General features: G+C 54.0%; 6 protein-coding genes across 6 annotated transcripts; 4 read left to right on the forward strand and 2 right to left on the reverse strand.

Moving 5' to 3' along the window:
* Nucleotides 1–276: 276 nt before the first annotated feature.
* On the reverse strand, nt 277–906 carry GMORB2_2178 (ubiquitin-like protein 5; the record flags this gene model as incomplete). Its single annotated transcript, XM_035464158.1, has 1 exon — nt 277–906. The coding sequence occupies one exon, from the start codon at nt 904–906 to the stop codon at nt 277–279; it is 630 nt and encodes a 209-aa protein (XP_035319868.1).
* A 772-nt stretch (nt 907–1,678) lies between these two features.
* GMORB2_2179 (translation initiation factor 3 subunit A) lies at nt 1,679–4,904 on the forward strand (the record flags this gene model as incomplete). The annotated part of the gene is made up of 2 exons (XM_035464159.1): nt 1,679–1,942; nt 2,022–4,904. Coding segments are annotated over 2 exons (3,147 nt in total), but the record flags the coding sequence as incomplete, so codon positions are not given.
* Nucleotides 4,905–5,893: 989 nt separating this feature from the next.
* Nucleotides 5,894–6,526, forward strand: GMORB2_2180 (3-oxo-5-alpha-steroid 4-dehydrogenase 3 / polyprenol reductase; the record flags this gene model as incomplete). Its single annotated transcript, XM_035464160.1, has 2 exons — nt 5,894–6,065; nt 6,123–6,526. The coding sequence occupies 2 exons, from the start codon at nt 5,894–5,896 to the stop codon at nt 6,524–6,526; spliced, it is 576 nt and encodes a 191-aa protein (XP_035319870.1).
* A 75-nt stretch (nt 6,527–6,601) lies between these two features.
* GMORB2_2181 (alkylated DNA repair protein alkB-like protein 6) lies at nt 6,602–7,528 on the reverse strand (the record flags this gene model as incomplete). Its single annotated transcript, XM_035464161.1, has 3 exons — nt 6,602–6,967; nt 7,091–7,330; nt 7,400–7,528. 3 exons carry the CDS (start codon nt 7,526–7,528, stop codon nt 6,602–6,604), a joined length of 735 nt encoding a protein of 244 aa, XP_035319871.1.
* A 2,075-nt stretch (nt 7,529–9,603) lies between these two features.
* GMORB2_2182 (Ankyrin repeat) lies at nt 9,604–14,150 on the forward strand (the record flags this gene model as incomplete). Its single annotated transcript, XM_035464162.1, has 2 exons — nt 9,604–13,234; nt 13,330–14,150. The coding sequence occupies 2 exons, from the start codon at nt 9,604–9,606 to the stop codon at nt 14,148–14,150; spliced, it is 4,452 nt and encodes a 1,483-aa protein (XP_035319872.1).
* Nucleotides 14,151–15,225: 1,075 nt separating this feature from the next.
* Nucleotides 15,226–17,136, forward strand: GMORB2_2183 (uncharacterized protein; the record flags this gene model as incomplete). Its single annotated transcript, XM_035464163.1, has 4 exons — nt 15,226–15,508; nt 15,599–16,236; nt 16,335–16,497; nt 17,102–17,136. 4 exons carry the CDS (start codon nt 15,226–15,228, stop codon nt 17,134–17,136), a joined length of 1,119 nt encoding a protein of 372 aa, XP_035319873.1.
* Nucleotides 17,137–22,012: the final 4,876 nt, after the last annotated feature.

The following is a 22,012-nucleotide window of genomic DNA, read 5'->3' on the forward strand; positions in this document are numbered from 1 at the left end:
GTCTTCTCACTTCCAATAGAATGTACCCACTAGCTGAGAGGGTATGGTTGCTGAGAGCATTTTCCGACAACACCAAATTCAGCTGATTGAAGTCCACCCGTTGATTCCTGGACACTTCTTTCCGCCAGTCGTGCATTTCGCATAGGGTGGCCTCCTCGATTGCTCGCCAAGTAAAGAGGAGCGTAGGTAAGACAAGGATACGGCAGGCCTGATCCGGTTATTCTCGGAGACTGGTGGGATTCCTCTGCGACGGCTCCGAAAACGGCAAGACACCTCTCAGTCTCCAGTGTCGACCTCGAGGTCCAGCTGGACTCCGTTGGAGATGCCGTAGTCCTCAAGCGTGATGATATCTTTGAACGGCCGCTCGCCCTGCCTCTTGAGCATGATCTGTCCGGGCTCGCGTCCAATGCGCGCCGCCACCATCAGCTTGAGTTGGCCAACCGTGTCGGAGGGCAGGCAGGGGATGGCCGATTTGGTTCCTAGGCGATCATTGATATTGACGATGATCATCTCCTGACCAGCTGTTGGCATGGCGTATGCCGGCTTCTTGCTCTTCTCCTTGTTGCGCGGCTTATCGCCATCTTCCTTGCCTGATGACTTCTTCTCCGGGCGGTCTCTGTCCGGGCGGTCCCTGTCCGAGCGGTCCCTGCGTGGCGACCGGAGACGGTGGCCGTCATCATCGTGGCGGTCGTCTCGCCTTCGGTCATCTCGGTCGTATCCGCGCTGGTTGCGTGGGGGAGAGCGATTGCGAAAACTTTGTCGGCGATCGGGATCACGACGATCCCCATCGCGACGGTCGGAGCGGCTACCGCCGCTGCCGCTGTCCTTCCATCGAAAGCCGCCGCTGCCCTTGGGTGCACGTCGTGGTGGCGACCTTGAGCGAGATCGCCGACGCGAGTCGGCCATTTTGTTCGGGAGTTGTATCCACCGCAAGAGCTTCCCGTTTGTTGGAGAAATCTGCTCCGAGAGTGGGTTGTCCTCTGCAGAGGCTGAAGGTGTGGAAGACAAGAGGGCAGGTCGGGGTTCGGGGCGACGATCTTGAAGCTCTCACAGGCTACTCCACAAAGAAGCTCAAGGATGTAGTCACGTGATGCTTTTAAATTGAGAATAGTCCTCCTAAGTATTACTTTTGCCGCTTCAGTATTACGGTTGGGCTGGTCAGCCTTCACTTGAATGTGATTCGATCCGAAATTTAAAGAAAAATACTCATCAGCTTGCGTATGTTGAATCTGGTATTAAATCTGTTCTTTTTTTGGCATCAACCTACACCGTCGGCTGTTGGAAGATCGGGAGTATAAGCCCTCTTGCGTAGCTGATGTAAGCACGCACGTGATTTTTGAAGCCCCGCGATGCCCAGGTAGCGTGCACACACGAAAATGCAAAATTCATCGCCAGAGCCAGCCTTCGTCTCACCAACCGAGTGACCGTCAGTTTATCCACTCGTCCCAGGCATCGCGACGGCGCAATAATAGCCTGCTACAACTTCTTGCTGCGTTTCGGTTTATCCGCAGAGAAGTTTGCCCAGCATGGTTAGTTTTTCCCTTTTTTCTGCCAGAAGAGAAGGGGGAGAAGGGGATTCTTTTTTTTCCCTTCTTTGTGGCGGTCCCTGTTACCCCTCCCTGGCTAGGGTCAAAATTCTTGGACTCAACGCTGATGATATGTCCTTTCTTCATTGTAGCCTCCGCCGCCGCATCAGAAGCCCGAAAATGTCCTGAAGCGAGCTCACGAGCTCATCGGGGTGAACCAGGCTCCGGCCGCCCTCACCCTGCTTCACGAGCACATCACCAACAAACGATCCCGCAATGTCCCTATCGCCTCGCTGGAGCCCGTGATGCTCCTCCTCGTCGAACTCTCCGTCGAGCAGAAGAAGGGAAAGCTTGCCAAGGATGCCTTGTACCAGTACAAGAACATCTCACAGAACACCAACATCGCGACCATCGAGGTAGGTTATTTTCCAACGCCCCGTGGCAAATAAAACCCCTTTCTCGAACTGACTGCTAACCGAAGAATGATACGTACAGCTGGTCCTCAAGAAGTTTATCGAGCTAGCCGTCGAGAAGGTGACCGCTGCCCAGCAGAAGGCCGACGAGGTCCAGTCCAGCATCGAGGCCACTGCCACTTCCAACATCGAGGATCTCGAGGCCACGGAGACCCCCGAGTCTATCCTCCTAGCCACTGTCTCGGGCGAGCAGTCCCGCGACCGTACCGACCGTGCCATCGTCACCCCTTGGCTCAAGTTCCTCTGGGAGGCCTACCGCACCGTTCTCGACATTCTGCGCAACAACGCCCGCTTGGAGATTCTTTATCAGAGCACCGCCATGCAGGCCTTCGACTTCTGCCTCAAGTATACCCGCAAAACCGAGTTCCGCCGTCTCTGCGAGCTCCTGAGGAACCATGTCCAGACTGCTGCCAAGTACTCGTCGCAGATGCACGCCATCAACCTGAGCGACCCCGACACCCTCCAGCGCCACCTTGAGACCCGCTTCCAGCAGCTCAATGTTGCTGTTGAGCTCGAACTCTGGCAGGAGGCCTTCCGCAGCGTCGAGGACATTCACACCCTCCTCAACCTCAGCAAGAGGCCCCCCAAAAACATCATGATGGGAAACTACTACGAGAAGCTCACCCGCATCTTCCTCGTCGGCGAGAACTACCTCTTCCACGCCGCTGCTTGGTCCCGATACTATACTCTGCTCCGCCAGTCCGCCACCATGGTGGCCTCTGGCCAGAGCAAGAAGTCCGACAACCCCCCGGTATCGGATGCCGACCTTCAAAAGGCCGCCTCGTTCGTGCTCCTCTCGGCCCTGGCCATCCCCGTCATCAGCACCTCGCGCTCGCGCGGCGCCATGGTCGACTTCGATGAGGCCAGGAAGAACAAGAATTCGCGTCTGACTCACCTTTTGGGCATGAACCAGGCCCCGACGCGCGCTCGTCTCTTCAAGGATGCATTGTCCAAGTCACTCCTCCAGAGGGCCCGCCCTGAGATCAGGGACCTCTACAACATCCTCGAGGTCGACTTCCACCCCCTATCCATCTGCAAGAAGATCTCACCCATCCTCACCAAGATCGGTGCCGATTCCGAGATGGAGCGCTACATCCAGCCCCTGCAGCAGGTCATTCTCACTCGCCTCTTCCAGCAGTTGTCCCAGGTTTACGAGACAGTTGACCTGAGCTTCGTCGAGAGCCTCGCCCAGTTCCCTGAGCCGTACCAGGTCACCAGGAGCACCATTGAGAAGTTCATCATGAACGGCAACAAGAAGGGTGACCTCTCCGTCCGCATGGACCACGCCACTGGCGTCCTCAGCTTTGACAACGATGTCTTTTCCTCCGCCAAGGCTGGCCACGCCGGCTCTGGCTCTGGCTCTGCCGAGTCTGAGACCGGCACCGTCCAACGCCTCCAGAGCACGCCCTCCGAGATTATTCGCTCTCAGCTCACTCGCCTGACGCGCAGCCTGTACACCACCTGCCACTACATTGACCCTGAGTTTAACAAGGCCCGTCTGGCGGCTCGCAGCGCTGCTCTGGCCCGCGCCAAAGCTGGCGCCGAGGAGGAGCACCTTGAGACCGTTGGCCGCAAGGACATCATCCAAAAGCGCAAGGAGGAGGCTTCCGAGCTCCAGGCCAAGAAAGAGCAGGAGAACGCCCGCCAGAAGCGCCTTCGCGAGCAGGCTCTGCAGGAGGCTGAGGACCGTCGCCTCGCTGCTGAGCAGAAGGAGCGTGAGGAGAAGCGTATCAAGGCCGAGCACGACCGCGTCCGCAAGGAGGAGCTCAAGAAGCAAATCGCCGACCTCAAGATCAACGACAAAGCTCTCGATATCGACCTCGAAGATCTGGACAATCTGGACTCGAACCGCATTCGTGCTATGAAGCTTGCCCAGCTTGAGCGTGAGAAGAACGACGTCAATGAGCGCCTCCGCATCACTGGGAAGCGCATTGACCACCTTGAGCGTGCCTACCGCAAGGAGGAGGTCAAGAAGCTGAATGCCGACTACGAGAGGCAGATTGAGGAGGATCGTGCCATCTACGAGAAGGTCAAGGCCAAGACTCTCCAGGACTCTGAAGAGAAGCACAAGGAGAGCGTCGAGCTCAAGCACCGTCTTAGCCGTTTGGTTCCCATGTACGAAGAGTACCGCTCCTCTCTGTATGAACGTCGTCGTGATGAATTTGAGAAGCGCAGGCGCGATGCTGAGCGTGAGCTGGAGAAGCAAATCGCCCTCCGCAAGAAGGAGTTCCGCGAGCGCAAGATCCGCGAGAAGCGCGAGGCCGAAGAGAGAGAACGCGAGCTTCGCGAGGCTGAAGAGCGTGCCGCGCGTGAGAAAGAAGAGCAGCGCGTGCGCGAGGAGGCCAAGAAGGCAGAGATGGCCAAGCTCAAGGAGCAACGCGACAAGGAGAGGCAGGAGATGCTCGAGAAGGCCGCCCTGCAGCAGCGTCGCGAGGAGGAGGCACTGGCACGCCGCAAGGCTGAGAAGCTGGCGGCCTCGACACCGGAACGCGGCAACACGCCCGAAGGTCGCAAGCCCCCCATTTTTGGCGCTGGCAAGTGGCGCGAGGCGTCCGGAAGGGGGAGCGGCGAGGGCCCTCCTCCTCCTGTGGCCATGGAGCGCACAGGCTCCAGCGACCGTCCCTCTGGTGCGCCGAGACTCGCTCTTTCAGGTAACAAGCCCAACTGGCGTGAGCGTGAGGCGGCCAAGGCTGCCGGTCGTGGCGGCGCCAGCAGTGACGCCCCGCCCCGTGATGCCCCTCCCCCCAGGAGGTACGAGCCTCGCGGCGGTGCCGCCATTGAGCGTGGAGGGTCAAACCGCGGTGACGGTGAACGGAAAGCATCTCCGGCTCCTAGGGAGAATCTGACACCCTCCGGTGCAGCTGACAAGTGGGTTCCGCCTCAATTGAGGAAACGAACAAATTGAGGAAACGAACACTGCACGAAGGAAGATGAAGACTGCGATGGCATTTGGCGTTTTAGGAAATGCGTGTTTTTCACTTGGAGGCGGCGGCGGTTGTACTCTAGAGCTCAGTAGTATAATCTCCCTCTGCTGGGAAATGGAGGCAACCAGATTGAGAGAGTGATATTATAAAAGTTGCCGTTTCTTGCTCCATACTACCAAATTTACAAGCCTATGTGGTCAATATTTTGGGTTCGTCATAACTTGCTGAGTTATGAGTCGGGGAGGGTTTAGTATTGGGTTTTTTAATGATAGGACATATCGCGCTCGAAAAGAGAAATCAAACATAAATATGAGCTTCGCAAATTATAGGAGCCATTCTTTCATCGTCATTGTGGTGACTTCTACGCCAATTATTACTGTTCATATTGTACATGAACAGAAAACGGCAGATACAATCAAGTGCGATCTGTAGGGTATGAATATCTCACAACTAATCAATTAACCCCCACGACATTTTTGTCAGAACATCACCATAAAAAGTGACAATCACAGACAACACCATCGCATAAAACCACACGATAGCTAGCAACGACAACAACGACAACAACGGCACTTGTATCATGGAAGAAAACGCTCAAAATTCCTTGGGTCGTCTCATATGTTTCACCCCAGCACAGGCATGCGAAGCTTACTACGTTTTTGCGTCAGTGGCCATCATTGGAATCAAGCTCCTTCCCAGCGACGTACGAAGCGCACTACTAGACTACGGGGCACGGGGGCAAAAGTTGCATGGCGGCTCTTCTAGTGAGGAGGAGAAACAGACCCAGGAACGAGGTCTCCTACCCAGGATACTCGAGTACATGGAGGTACCCCACTCGTGGTTCCTGCATTTCTACCTGCTGTCGGTTGCGTCGTCTGTCTTTTGGGCATGGCAGTTTCTGGTGCGGGGGAGCGTCATGGAGTGGCTTGTTATGGAACAGATCAACGATAACCGAATGGCTTCCACCAGCATGGCTCAGGTGTATCTAGGCTGGGGGCTCATGGCACTCCAGGGGACGAGGAGGCTGTATGAGAGTTTGGTGGTCACCAAGGCGGGCTCATCGCCCATGTCTAGTATCCACTGGCTTGTCGGGCTCGTCTTTTACGCTGACATGGGCTTGTCGGTCTGGATACAGGGGTCAGGTAAGGACTGTTTCTTTCCCTCTTCTTTCCATATAAGCCGGAAACTGATCAATACAGGTGCCATTCTCGACTCGTGGAACGGAAAAGGAGACGTGGCCTTCACCTTTCCGTCTCTCATCTCCCTCGTCCTCGCTCTGGGACTGTATACCGTCGGCTATGTCACGCAGAATCAGTGCCATAAATACCTTGCCGGCCTCAGGAAGTACACTCTCCCGAACGAGGGTTGGTTCAGGTACATCATCTGCCCACACTACACCAGCGAGTGTCTTATCTACCTTGGTCTGTCTGTGGCGACGGCACCCCCGGACACGTTTCTTGTCAACCGGACAGTCTTTCTTGGCCTCGTCTTCGTGGTTGTTAACCTTGGGACTACGGCCCACGGCACAAACAAGTGGTATGGGCAGAAGTTTGGTGCGGATAAGGTGGCTGGAAGATGGAGCATGATTCCTCCCATCTTTTAGCTGTTTCTTGTCTTTTTTGTGTTGCATTTGGTGCAGAAGCCTATATTAGCACATGTTCCTGCCCTGCGATACATCTCAGCGCCGGCGAAACAGCCCCAGTTTGTCTCCGACTTTGGACACCTTGAGAACGTCTCGATATGTTAGGCTGGTGCGTGTCTCTCGCACGTTGCGTCCGTTGGCAAAGGTCTCGGGTGAGCGTAGCAGGGACCAGTTGACGATGGCATCTTGACCCAGACCGGTATCCTCGTCGGCGTCGGAAATGCCGTGCAGGTAATCGGTGTAGAGATCCTGGGTGGTGATGAGTAGACTACGAGGCTCTTGAAGGATTCTCCAGGCCGGCTCCGGTTCCATGGCACCGTCTTCCTTGCTGCGGTATAGGTTGAGGCACAGGCTGGCTCCCAGGCTGACTGTGCATACGACTGGCCAGTACGCGGCGCCGTCCTACGAAGTTTATGAGCTTTGTTTGTTCTACCATTTTCCACCACTTTCGTGCCGTTGTCTCTCTCATCCGTCCCGTCTCTCGTAGGAAGTGTCAATACTCAACTTATGCGGCATGATTCCTACACCGGGAGAGTACTCGTTGATGAGGACGTGGTTCGGCCGGCCGTGGGGGCTGTCCTCAAATAGGTGTGTCGTCGAGGCGTCATCCGACACCGGTATCGATCTAAGCCGCGTAATGACAGGGTCCTCTAACCATGTAGGTAGCGGGGAGTCGAGGAGACGGTTCTGCACCAGCTCCGATGGCCAGGCTTGCAGTCTTCGATGGGTCAGATGTTTCCATCTTGGTCTCGGCACAGCTGCTACCTAGATGTATGTTAGCGGAACGGCCCTAGAGTGTCGTCCCATGGGATAGCAGAGAACGGCCGCGCGCACCTTGTCCAGGAGAATCCTTTCCTCTTCTTCACTGATAAAGTCCGGGATGTAGAACAAGGCCGGGGGGAGGCCTCTGACTCTGGCGTGCTCCAGTGACGTAGGTAACTGAACGGTTGCAGGTCTGGACATTACGGCCTGCTAGAAGGAGGGTGAGGTGAATCGATGTAGTAACACACGTGTGCGCACGTTGATGGAGGATGGTTGGTTGCACGGGTAAGAAGTATTATATGTGCCTGATTAATTGGCGGTTCGAATTGACGTCGATATATGTCACGTGCGAAAAACAAAAATGAAGGAGTGCTCAAGCATTTGCTTTGCGTCACCGTAGCAAACCCCACCTGATGGCCCGGATACGATGTCAAGAGAGCCATCGCTTTGCTCTCCTAGAAATGGCTTACATCATACGTGTTGGGATAAGTCTACGATGAAGAGTTCAATAGTGGATGCCCAAAGATGCCGAATATCACATGTGCCTCAAATACCCCATCTCCAAAAATCTCCAGCTGCAGCGTAGTGTGCCGAAGGGAGGCAAGACGCGGTTGTGTTGATGGTCGGACGACCTCTTCTGGAATACACTGGACGGGGTCCTGGTGTGAATAGTTCACAAGGATATACCCAAGGCGATACGGGACACTCACAGTTACGTCGTACGTGCAGTGTGAAGCACGATACGTTTTCGTGGCGTACAGAGCTCCGGAGCTTTCCACCCTCAACGGCGTGTCAAGACAGCAGCTCTTGGGAGGGCCACACTGCCGGTACTCGTGCCACCACCAAAAAAAAGAAGCCGATCCACATTTATCGGAAAAAGGACATGGAAGAACGAGAAGGAGAAGAAAGCTCGGCATGTCTGCTGATGGTGATGAGGTAATGAGTGATTTGAGCATTCTTAATATAGGCAATGTAATAATAGTATTGCAAGCAAGCAGTACTGCAATTTTGGAGGCGCGACTTTGTGTGCGTAGTATGCCTGGTCATGTCTGCAACACTCAACCGGCATTAACCCTGCTCCGCTTCGCTACCTCTTTTGTTATTGTGGCCCATAGAGGAACTCGGCACGCACACGATACTACAGCGTGGTCTTGGTAGCACATCATTGGTTACTGATCCTGCACGGAACAAAGTGATACCTCGGATATCGAGGTCCACAACGCTCCGCCGAGTCCGCTGGTGGTATTACCAAGACAGTTTGAAGGAGTGGTTATTCACAATGACAAGAACAAAAGGCGTGGATGCATTCATTATTGATCGTCTTGTGCAGAGGCGCGTTGTGGTTTCGAGCAGACGAAGGTGCGTCCTTGCAGGATACACCACGGGTACTAATACTGTACGTTACGTTACTCCGTACTTCGCCGCTTTATAAGGTGCGTTGCAGGTACCTTTGAGTATCTCTTTGTACCCATACTGCCACCACAGGTAGTATTACTAGCAGAACACTATTGCTCGTATTGTTACGGCAAGTACGAGTACAAGTACTGCCGCACCTTCTCGTACTGAAATGATGGTAATTAATTGTATTACGAGTAAAAGGTGCAAAAGGAGGCAGGAGGGGCTTCGAAGTGGAGTTGCCCGACTACCAGCGGTGCTGAGTCAACAAATACAGCCAATCATTCGCTACTCTCTGGTGGCGATCAGATTTTTGGCTGAGTCCCCCGTTTGCAGAAGACTCGTGCCAGTCGAACTGTAACCTTCCCACTCCACCACCACCCAGACTCACCCGTCCTAGCCAACAAAGCCATATCGACAGCTTCATCTATTCCCACCGCTACAATCGGCTCTTTACCCGGTACTTGGGCCTTATCAGAGTACATCTTGATTGTGTATCATCGTACCTTGTTCTATATATTTTATCTGTTCTCTTTCTCGACTGGAACCCGAAACATTGCTGCCGCATTCCCGCCCCATCTTTGTCTACACTTGTACCTTGAGCTTGAACCCGCTACTCCACGGTGAGCAGCCGTCCTCCTTGGAGGATTGACTGTTATTGATCTCGTCATTTTGCGACCACGAGGCTCATCTCCACGATCTTTTATTTGCAGCTCCCGCACCCTTCGACGACCCCGGCCTCAGTTCCATCCATTTACCTTGTTCCGTTGCTATTTCGCCGCGATCGTCTTGGCTCGCCTCCTGCCTTTGCTCGCTCCCACCCGCCTCGCTCCATGTCCAGGATGTTGCCAGTCGCCTGTGTCTCTTCCAGATAAAGTGACATGGATGCGCGCAATGCTGCTGAGTCCGACCAGACAAGGCCTGCTGGTGCGTCACCTCGGCCTGAGCGCCAACCGACACCAGAAGCCAAATCACCTCGCGTCACCCCGGCTGTAGGCTCTGGATCGCCCGACAGGGCTCAGCAACTCCGAAGGGATTCCTTAGATGCTCCCGGCGATCTTGATTCCGATGCCGAGACGATAGTTCTGCCCGGAAAAGACGGTCACTCGCCTTCCAAGGTTCGGAAAGTGAGACAGGAGGACAGGAGTGATGGGGACGCTGAGGCCCCCAAGGGTCGTACCAAGCCCGCCTCTGACTCTGCTGCAGGGCATGACAACTCTTCCAGCAAGAACCGCAAGCTCCTTTCCGGTAGCCACCCTCACGACTCAAGCAAGGTCCGGGCCTCGGACTCTGACAAGGATGGAGCTGCTGGTTCCAAGGACGAACCCGCTGCTGGCACTGCGAACTCAACGCGTACCTCGCCCACCCGGAGCCGCCATCGCCGACGCTCCTTCAGCAGCCGCTCGTCCCACTCCGATGGCGAGAGGCACCCGAAGACGACACTAAGCGAAAAGTTCAAGTCGAAAGAGCGACTGCTACCCCACAAGCGCAAGGCTCCAAGGCCTGGCTCCGACTCGGACGATGAACAGCCCTCCAACAGGGCGCGCCGCAAGCGTACTGCCAGTGTCAGTGTTGACGACGGAAGATTGTCTCGAGAACGCAGGTCTAGCATGTCCAAACCCCAGCATGATGTCCGGGACCGATCGACGTCTCCCCATCGCGTCCACCGACGGAGCAACTCGACTCAGATGACCTCTTTAAACGGACCTTCCTCTAAGAGGAGACGTGTACCACCCCCCCTGCAACCAACCGACTACCATTCCGACGATTCCTCAGCCGGCAGTAGCCCACACCCTCGGAACACCAAGGCCAAGAGCTTGGCTGCCTCTGCCGCCGGCGAATCCAGTGCGTCGCCAGCCAAGGTACCTTCGCACAAGAAGCACCTTGACGCGCATGGGCAGACTCTCCTGGCTCGAGCCTGTGCCCGTGGTGAGTTCGAGGGTACCAAGAAACGACTTCGCGATCGACCCGAAGATCTGAACGTGGCCGACTACGCCGGTAACACGCCGCTTCAAATTGCCGCAATTAACGGTTGCGAGGATATCGTCAAGTTGCTCATCGAGGCCGGCTGCAATATCGACTGTGTCAACTACGACAAGGATACGCCACTCCTTGATGCCGTCGACAATGGCCACCTGGGCGTCGTGAAGCTTCTTGTGGAAGCTGGCGTGAACCCCCGCAAAGCCAATGTGAACGGCGAAGAGCCCATCGACAGAGTCACGGAGGAAACCGATAACGCAGACGAAATACGCACTGTTCTGTTGGAGGCAAAGAAGCGATTTGGAGGTCGTACCAAGACATCCGAAGACCGAAATTACTATCTCGACAATCAGGAAGCTCCGGACAGCCCGCGCCATTCCCCGGCTACTGTCATGGCTAGTGGCCGGAGAAGCGGGACTGTCCGCGCCACCAAGACCAGGAATGACCTGCTCTACCAACCCCTCGACGACAGGACCCTGCTTCAGGCCGCGGGCCGGGGCGATGAAGAGATGGTCGCCCGGATATTACAGGTCAAGGGAAGTTGCCAGGATGCCGAGCCTATGGTTGCTGCTGCACGTGGCGGTCACGATTTGGTCATCCAGCTGCTGTTGGGGCTCGGCGGCGCAAACCCTGACCCTGAGCCTATTGCCTCCCAGCCAACCGAGTTTGCAACTCCGATTCTCGCCGCCATTGGCCAGGAAAATATCAAGGTTTTGGAGCTTCTACTCGAACAGCAATCTGTCGACCCTACGAGACGCTACAAGGGCGAAACATACTACGAGATTGCGAAGCGTCGACAAGGCACAAACTGGAGAGACGAGGAGCAAAAGCTCAAGGACGCATACGACGCATACAAATCCTCCCGAAAGCCGAAAGCGAAATCCCCCGGACGACGTGATCACGAAAGGGAAGAGAAACGCGCCAGGAGAGACGTGGCTGGGGACAACCGTCTGCACAAACGAGATCCTAGAAGCCCCTCGCGAGATAGCGAGTCGCGCAAGAAGATGTCTAAGCTCCCTAGCCCCAAGGAGAAGCGCAACTCCGACTCGCAATCTCGCCCAGGAGACGACAAGGGCGCGACCGCACGACCGAGAAAGGACGACAAGGTCTCGGTCAACACGCCCGACCGTGAAGATTCCCCTGCAGTGCCCCATAAACACCCCAAGACGAAGCGAACCGATTCCGAGGTTGCGGCTTCTTCTGAAGGGGAGACGGTCAAGCCTAGGCGGAAGCTCGTGTCTAAAGGTGAGCTCCGAGGAGAGCGGGAGAAACAGCGGCGATCTAGTGTCACATCTGCCACTTCAGCCAACAAGGAACCAGCAAGCCCACGGGAACCAAAACAGGATGCTTTGTCAGACAGGGAAAAAGTGTCGGAGAAGCGTGCGGACAGGGCCAAGAGTCTTCGGAAGGAGGAGGGCAGAGAGAACGCTTCGGGTGATTCGTCAGGGAAGCGTCATCGCACAAGCCTCAATTCCGATCGGCCCCACAATGGCGACAAGGAGGACGGCGGAGCTCCCATCAAGCGACGTCGCGTCGAGGGCGACGATGGCGAGAAACGTCGAAAGCACCTGCCATCACCAGCGGGCAGCTCTCGCAAGCCGACATCTGATGTCGATGGCCATGGCAAATCTACAGTCAAGCCCATTTCGGAGGCCAACAAGCCGAAGAAGACTTCAGGAGGTGATTCTGCTGTTCGTATCAAATCGGAGGATGCCGATGTCGAGATGCCCGACGCCGGCCACTCGAAGGGCCCGAGCCCTACCGCAGATGTGCCCGAGCAAGGCGGCGACCGTGCTTCAAAGAAGAAGCCGTCAGAGGCTTCCAAGGCGGACGATGAGGCATTGAAAGAAAAGGAGAAGGAGCGCAAGCGTGCGGAGAACGAGAAGAGGAAGCGTGAGGAGGATGCCGCTAGGAAGGCGAAGGAGGAAGAAGCTGCGGCTAAGAAGAGAAGAGAAGAGAAGGAGGAGGAAGAACGTGAAGCGGAAAAGAAGCGCCGGGAAGAAGCCGAACGTGTGAGACGGGAGGAGGAGCAAGAGAAGAAGCGTCTTGCAGATGTCAAGGCGCGCCAAGAGGCTGAGGAGAAGGCGCAACGCGAAGAGAAAGAAAGGAAGCGTCGTGAGGAGGAGAAGCGCGCCAAGGAGGAGGAAGAACGAAAGCGTCGCGAAGAAGAGGAGGAGAGACACCGCAAGGAGCGCGAGGCTGCTGAAGAGGCGCGTCGCAAGCGGGAGGAGGAAGAGCGCAAAGAGCGTGAGAGGCGTGAACGTGCACACCGCGAAGAGATGGAGCGGAAGCGGGCAGCGAGGGAGGCAGAACAGCGGCGCATCCGCGAGGAACAGGAACAGGCTCGCCTGGACAAGCTGCCGCCGCTACTCCGATGGCTCGACACGTGCCCGAACCCCAAGGACCCGGCCTACGCCAAGAAGCTGAGGCTTCTACAAGGCGCTCGATACGACACGATGCGACCCGAGGCGACGGGCACACCCGAAGGACGGGAACTGTGGGTTCTCAACGCCCACGTGGCGCTTATCTTGGGTGAAAAGGACCTGAACCTAACCCGATGTAAGCTATGACCGACGCACCACCGCTTTGAGGGAGCTAGAGGACAAAGACTGACGGACAATCTGCAGATACCGACTGGGAGCGTGTACCGGCCTCACATCTTGCGAAGGCTTCTCTTTGGAGGGTAGAGTCACGTCTCTATACCCTGACGGACCCGGACCTGTGGGAAATCGGCTGCCAACTTCCCGGGTACTATGGCCCGGGAAGATCAGGTTCGAGGGGCCTGGCCCCAGAGGCGCACCAGGCTCTCGTGGTGGCAGCTCGGGAGAGGTTTTTCAACATGGATCTGTTCTTCGTCAAGGCGTCGGACTTTTTATACACGGTCCCCAACATCCCCCACCTGCGAAATGTCCAGCTGGCCATCATGTACCGCGAGCTCGCACAGGAAGACCATGAGCTGAAGACGTTCAAGACGAAGCAGAAGTGGAAGCAAGATCCCGACGCCAACCGATTTGGAGGCGTCTTCGGGCCCCGGAACAAGTACTACGTCAACGGGGTCATGGTTGACGAGGACAAGCCAGTACCGGCCGTCACTAGCAAGACGCCCTTCCCCGAGAGGCGGGTGCCCCGGCGCGGACTGCTGCAGGTATTCCCCGACGACCCGGACTACGCCAGGATCTGTATGGAACAAGGCCTGGGACATCTGGTCAAAGGCCACGGGGGGCAGTCGCCGGTCAACGGCGTACAGTCGCCACCGCCCAGCCACTCTGCCGACACACCCAGGGGCAATGACGGCTCTTCAGAGACGACGCACGACGGTGCGGACCATTCAGGGGTTGCCTCCATCAAAGGCACTGGCGATGCTACTGATAAGAGCAAGACCGGAGCTAACGGAAGCCTACTCAACGGCCTTGACGGCCCGGATGCTACCGCCTCTCGAAGTCCATGATCTGGTGGACACTGGACATTGAACGTTTCCCATCACCCCCCCTCTCCCACTCTTTTCTATGTTTCCTTCTTTTTTTTATGTTTTCTTTTTTTTTTTTTCAATCGGCATCAACTTTGCGACTCATGCCTCATACCCTTTACCTGATGACGACGGGTCCCTGGTACTACACGCATTTGCAACGGACAGACGATGTAATACATATTTTACTTTGTCCATTATACCCCCTCTCCCTCGAGAAGGGAAGTGCGGCTATATACATACGGAGTGGACCTATTCTTTTCTTTTTCTTTTCTGTGATGGGATATATGACTGCGGAGTCTGTGGAAGGAGAGGGACTGCCATGGAGTAGACGAGTAACGTGCAGCATATACTTTTTTTTTTGTAGCGTTCCCCCCCCCCCTTCTATCCGCCCTTGTGTTCCTTCGTTTATTGTGTAGACGTTATGGGTGGCGTGGGAGTTTTGGCTGTCAATGGATGCCTTGAAGAAGTGCGTACGACATATGTGCGTGTGTATTTCATTTTTGTGGGCGGTGGCTGTGTTAGTAATATTTTTTTCAAGATGCGTCGCACTCGGTGAGGTCATTGGGCGGATCACGGATTAAAAATTGACCCCACCAAAAATTGAGAAGGAGGACGACTCAAACCCACGTCCCCCACCACCATACACAAGAACCAAGTACGGCAGAACGAGCGAACAACGCCGAGGAACGAAGCGACGACGACGGCGACGACGACGGCGGCGAATCTGAGACGAAGTGTACGGACCCGGGAAAGGTCCGGCCAAGAGACCTGTCTACGAATTTCACCACACTTTGGAGAGAAACCGGCCTCGGCCGTAATAGTTGCCCATCATGTCCACAACGGTAGAAAAGGTTTGTTGGACTTTCTCTGGATAGGAGGGGAAGAAGTACAGAAGAGAACCTTGACTAACTGTTTTTTTTCCCTCGAAATATATAGATCAAGCAGATTGAGGAGGAGGTACGTCTACCCAAAAGGCACTCTTGTCTCTCTTGTCTCCCCCATCACCCTACGCACACGACGAAATGAATATCTGACCCTGTGTGTGTATGTATAGATGGCCAGGACCCAGAAGAACAAGAACACGTCCTTCCATCTGGGTCAACTCAAGGCCAAGCTGTCAAAGCTCAAGAGGGAGCTCCTCACCCCGACGAGTAGTGGTGGTGGTGGCGGCGCGGGATTCGACGTGGCCAGGACGGGTGTGGCGAGTATCGGGTTCATTGGCTTCCCGTCCGTGGGAAAGAGTACGCTCATGAGCAAGATTACGGGGCAGCACTCTGAGGCGGCGGCGTACGAATTCACGACGTTGACGTCTGTTCCTGGACAGGTCACGTACAACGGTGGGTCTTCCTTTTTCCTGCAGTGCGGGACAAGAAGGAGGAGGAGGAGAAAAGAGAAAGAGAAGAAATGAAGCTGACGCGTTGATGCAGGCGCCCCCCTTCAGATCATCGATCTTCCCGGTATCATCGAAGGTGCCAAGGACGGTCGGGGACGTGGACGACAGGTCATTGCCGTGGCCAAGACGTGCCACCTGATCTGCATCGTGCTGGACGTCAACAAGCCCCTGACGGACAAGCGTGTCATCGAGTCCGAGCTCGAGGGCTTCGGGATCCGCATGAACAAGGAGCCGCCCAACATCACGTTCAAGAAGAAGGACAAGGGCGGGCTCAACATCACCAATACGGTGCCGCTGACCAACATTGACCACGGCGAGATCAAGGCGGTCATGAACGAGTATCGCATCAACTCGGCCGACATCAGTATCCGGTGCGACGCCACGGTCGACGACATTATTGACGTCATCGAGGCGCGCAGCCGCAGCTACATCCCCGTCGTCTACGTTCTCAACAAGATCGACGCCATCAGCATCGAGGAGCTCGACCTGCTGTACCGCATCCCCCACGCCGTCCCCATCAGCTCTGAGCAGGGCTGGAACATTGATGAGCTCATGGAGGCCATATGGGACAAGCTCAACCTCAAGCGCATCTACACCAAGCCCAAGGGCAGGCAACCGGACTACTCGTCTCCTGTTGTGCTCAGGTCAAACCGAAGCACCGTCGAGGACTTTGTAGGTTATCTCCTGTTCCGGGATCCCTCTCTTGTCTCTCTACTTCTCTCTGAGCGGAAGACGACCAAGGAGAAGGATGATTGTGAGGGGATTTGGAGAGAAGAGAAAATGCAAGAAAAGGGAAGACTGACACGAAACAGTGCAATTCCATTCACAAAACCATTGTGGAACAGTTCAAGACGGCCATCGTATATGGAAAGTCCGTCAAGCACCAGCCGCAGAAGGTCGGATTGAGCCACGAGTTGGCCGACGAGGACGTTGGTAAGTTTTCTCCCCTTTTGCACATTACATCGTATGATTGTTACCACCACGGGCGCCGTTTGTTATTGTGGTTATCATCACTGCTGCTGTTGTCTGCTGCTCAAAACCTCTACATATCGCATCCTGTTTCCTCTCTTGAATCCTCTCTCCTCCTCTTTCTCGGGAGAGATTTGCCGTTCGGCCGACTGGCGCCCCGACTGGCGCCTCAGCGAGCTGCGGGGTGTGGAGAAATGCGAATGCGGGAGAGGACGGAGAAAAAGAAAAAGCGAAGATCGGCACGGGACCAGGTCGTACTTCTGGTCGTGAGAGCAATCCAGCCGACCGATCCTCTCCTCTTTTCTCACCCTGGTCGGACGCTGGTTGCAGAGCATATGCTCTCCCCCTGTTCCTATGCGGCCTCGTCGACCGTGTCTGCTTTCTTTTCCTTCCTATTTGACGGCGCAACACTGTTAGCGTGGTTATCGGAGAAAGAGAGAGAGAGAGAGAGAGAGAGAGAGAGAAAGGACCTTGGCTAACCAGGAGTGGCACAATGCAGTTACGATTGTCAAGCGATGAAGTGACTGGATCCGATCCTATGAAGTATCTACTCGTATTCCGGTTGAAGCGAACGGCAAGAAAGAACAAGAAGAAGAGAGATGACAATATCAGGCAGTCGAGGGGAGGGTCAGTAGCCTTCTACCCAGAGAAGCAGCAAGGACGTGATCCGCTCCCTTTCCCTTCCCTTCCACACACGATACCGCACATGATTGGTCTATACAGACGAACGGGAGTTTTCGTGGTATTCGTGGTATTCAGTTGAACTGCTTGTACATACATGGATGACGAGGGGAAAAAAGAAAAAAAAAGTCTTTTATTACTCATGAACGGCTGCGACGGGCGCTCTCTCGATACGCGAACTATGACTTGTCACCCCCATGGACCCTGGCAAAAATTAATCTAACACCATTTAATGCTCCTTAGTAGCTGGCTAGTGATGATGCTCGTAGTTTACGGGCCGGTAAGGCCGATACGGACATGTCTTGTGATGATCTACCTCTAGGGTCGGGAGAATGTAATTAGAGTGATTGATACGGAGACAATTTCTGATATATTATTCTGTATTATTCCAGGGAGCCAAGGCTTAGAGCGAAGAGCAGTAAAACTGTGTAATCTGTGGTCACGTACAGAACATTATTCAATACTCGATACGAATAGACATATTCGATAGCCCGGGAGGTATCATACTCGTACACAGAAGAGCAAGGGTCTGACCAGGTCTGGACCATCTTGTCTATCGTGATATTGATTAACCCCCCTCCCCTCAAATCTACGGAGTATTGAGTATTTGCACCAGCAATCTTTTTTATTTTTCTATTCTTTTTTTTTAAAAAAAAAATTGCAAAATTTCTTTCTAGTATGGAGCATTTCCGTCATACATCCGCGCACACACACACACACGCACACACACGCACACACACGCACACACACACGCACACACACGCACACACGCACACACACAAACATTACAAGGTGACATTTGACATGGTAGTTGGATGGGTTCTTAGTGTCGGTCAGGAAGATAGTAGTAGCAGAATTAATACTGCATGCACCAACGTATGGAGCGAGTACATGCAGGTCGTACAGGGCCAGCTGATGACAAGTTTTGCGGGACAGGGGTTGGGAGGGGGAAGTGGGTGTCGTCTGTCTGTTGGTGGGACGCGGATGGATGGCACATTCAGTACAGATTACAAGAGTAGAAGAGTAAAACGAGCGAGGGAGGGCAATCGCCACCATAGTTTGAATGCTGATGATGACAATCATGCTTCCAATCTCTGGCTCTCTTCTGAAGGCGCGAGAGATGGCCGGTGTTGCTCGCAGGTACGGAGTAATCATACATGCAGTATGAATCGTGACGACAGATTGCAATACGGTACGGATAGATATATACAACGTGGGAGCGGGAGGGAAAGCTGCGAGATGGACGATTCTGCTCTGAATCCATCTCCCCCTCCCCTTCCGTGCCATGCCGGATGTAGGTTGGCTCAGGACACGGCGTCTGCTGTTTTGGGCCCTGCATAGCCGCGGCGGGCGGGCCTCTTGATCTGCGGCCAGGTCTCTTCCTTCTTTCTCCTCCTACTCTCTCCCTCCTTCCTCCGCCGGCGAACGCTTCTCCTTCTTCAAAGAGAGGGAGGATCGTTGACGACATCTCCAGCCTCTAGGTACTGATACTCGTAGCGAGGTTGTAGTCGTAGCAGTGATATGCTGTAGATGATAGTGGTGTTCATCACATTGCAATGTCGCCTCTGCAACGATGGAAAATTTCCGTCAACGTTGCAGATGTTGACATGGGACGACACGTGTCTTGTGTGAGTGAGCGGATGTGACAACGGCAGAGGATTTCTGTGCTTCTCCTTTCTGTTTTACCCTTTGGGAAATGTCGATGCATTTCCTTCTCCTTCTTCTTCATGACTGGTATTAGTTGCCAAGCATGTTGTAAGCCGCCTTGCGACCCTCCCTTCCCCTCTCCCTTCTCCCCCCCCCCCCCCCCCCCCCAACCTCCTCGAGGATTGCGGATTGCGACGACGACAGAAGCGCCCCCCCCAAAACAAGAAAAGGAACCCACACCCGCTCATGACAGGTTGGGCAGCAGCAGGATTATCACGTCGTGGAAAAGTAAAAGCAAAAATTAAACGAATTAGAAAGAATCACAAGAGGATTACAAAGAAAAAAAAAACTCATGGTAATGCATGTCTCTTTTTGTTTCTCAGTTGCGTACAGAGTTAGAGTACGGAGTAACGTCGTAATTGACAGGGTAACAGGGTAACAGGGTAAGAAGGTGGGAGGGTGGGAGGGGGGGGCTCCAAATGAGGCACACAAGGACTCGAGTAATATAGACGAGTAGACCAGACTCGCCATGACCCCGGAGATTAATACGGGAAGAGCGGAGATGGGTTGTTTGAAAGTGGAGGGTTGTAGGTACTGATGGTAAACAATACTATTGCTACTCATACTAAATAGCTATTCATGCTAAGCGATACGGAGTGATCTGCACATAAGTAATATCGTCCACGAGTACTACGAGTGCAGAGTCGGTCGGCCGGAGACGGACGGACACTAGCATCTCGGCTTCTCCATGTGCCATTCCTACTTCTTCCTGTGGCTTGTATCTGCCCTTCTTTCCTCGCTGAGAATTGTGGTTTTCTCGGTATAAGTGAGAGATCAGCAGTCACTTGTCAACTGGTGAGGTATCGCTCTACACGTATGGAATGTTTGCCAACTTTTTCCTCTCTTTTCTCTCTCTCTCGCTCACTCAGAAATGAAGAAGAAGAAGAAGAAGAGGAGGAGGAAGAGGAAGGAGCCTTGCGCCATAAGTCAAAGAGATGAGATGACAGAATGAAGAACGTCGGTTATAACAGGGGGGTTGTCAGCGATTGTACAGCATAACATCGTCGTCAAAAGATTGTGTTCTCCTTCTCCGGTAGTAACACAAGAGAACTGTTAACGGGACGAATATCTACGAAGACTAGCATGATATCTATGCAATCCTCCCATTGGTAGTACAAGAATATATATATATATATATATATATATATACGTACTTGTTTTCTTTTTCATTAGGGGAAAAAAAAAAAAAGAGGACAAGCTGGGGAAGGGGGGGAGGGGTAGGGACCGAGCGTCTTACGACGTATACAAGACTGCATGTATTATTCTATATTGTGGGACTGTGGTGTCGTGTCTGCCCGTTGCGGCGTCGCCCTGTATTGGCCGTAGCATCGATACTATTATACTCACGGACTGCCCCGGGAGGACTTGTAGAGGGAGGAGAGGAAGAGAGTGAGAGAGAGAGAGAGAGAGAGAGAGAGAGAGAAAAGATCTGCTAGTAAACGATGACAGGGACATCGGGCTACATGACACATGGGGCTCCTGCCTGTACACACATAACGACAGATCGGGGGTGGAGATCGGCCGACGAAAAAAAAGATACCACATACAATGTTCGGGGTTTCGCGAAAATGGGCAGTGTAATCTGTAGTGAGAGACGAGATGAGTAGTAGGAGTGCAGACAAATCAGGGTTCAATGCTAGTTATCATGTCACTGCCGAGTATTGTCATTACATGTACAGATCAAAAGAGTCTAGCAGTGATGGCAAGCAATATCGTAGCAGCAGCCAGCCTTGGCACGTTGGTACCTGGCCGGGGATCTCTACTCGTATCGTTGCCATTCCCGACCACGTCCGCGAGGACTGGCCAGGAGCAGCGCGGGCAGCATTTGCGACGTGCAGGTGAGAGGAAGATCACGAGCATTGCAAGTACAGGTTGGGTATCGCTAGCCTGCCAGGGGGCCGAGGGGAGGGAGGGAGAGAGAGAGAGAGAGAGAGGGGGGGGGGTGGGACCATGACCTGCTGCTCGTGGTGATGCGACGTAATCATACATGTATCCGGTCTATCGATGTCACGGAGCAGAGAGGACATCAACCAGGAACAGACAGGGCAGGTATACGTCGATGCCCACGCCTCGATCCCATTGCCCGGTCTCTCACGAGATACGTATCGTCCTCTGTGGCGATCCGTCACCGACATCTTCGATGGAAAGAACGCGTTCAGAGAGTTGGCAAACTCGATCATGTATCCGTCACATGCATGCACGGTACTACGGGACAGATTACAGATTACATACACGTGTGTGTGCGAGTATCTATAAGCAACATCACAAACGCATAGCAGTGGTCAATCAGCAAGTATCATTGCATTCGAGACTGTCAAGGTCTAGGAAGAGCAAATTGCGACGCACGGCGAGAACTCCATGTTCCTTGGGATGATTGATGCCCGACGGCAATATTGCCCGCAACACCATGACGGGTATCACGCCGTAACTGATGCCACAGGTGCTCAGTGGACAGAGTGGACAGAGTGGACAGAGTGTACGGATCTTATGTCTGTTACAGATGCCAATAGTAGCAGCTGCATGCGCTACAGTGGTCATGGCAATATTGAGTAGGGTTGTCGCCGTTTGAGGGGGAAAAAAAAAGAAATAAAGAGGAGAGGTATATATACATACAATGCGTAATATCGAGTGATCCTTCATGCTAATTCATGCTCCTTCACATCGTCATCAAACGTCGTCATCAAACATCGTCATCTAGACAGAATCATCCATACACTTCTCGTAATGCGTCCAAGATTGGCCAAGAAACACGTGCAGGTTGGAGAGGACGAGTTAATACAGGCAATAGACATATACACACACACGCACACACACACATACATACAACACACACATGTAGATAATACATCATGTACCCACTCGTACTCGTACTCGCAAGAGCCTACAATGTGATACCTACAGATACAGCTTACAAGTCATCCGTACGGAGTAAATACCTGCACAGGGTCGACTAGGTCGTACATGGCAGATCCCTTGATCGAGGAGAATAAACGGTCATTACGCCGTACATGTACGCCGTATATATGCATGTACATATAGAAAGGAGGAGGAGGAGGAACGGCAACAACAACTAAGAGAAGGGAGGGGGGGG

The sequence above is a fragment of the Geosmithia morbida genome (genome assembly GCF_012550715.1).
Source record: "Geosmithia morbida isolate 1262 chromosome Unknown scaffold_12, whole genome shotgun sequence".
In the NCBI taxonomy this organism is placed as follows: Eukaryota; Fungi; Ascomycota; class Sordariomycetes; order Hypocreales; family Bionectriaceae; genus Geosmithia; species Geosmithia morbida.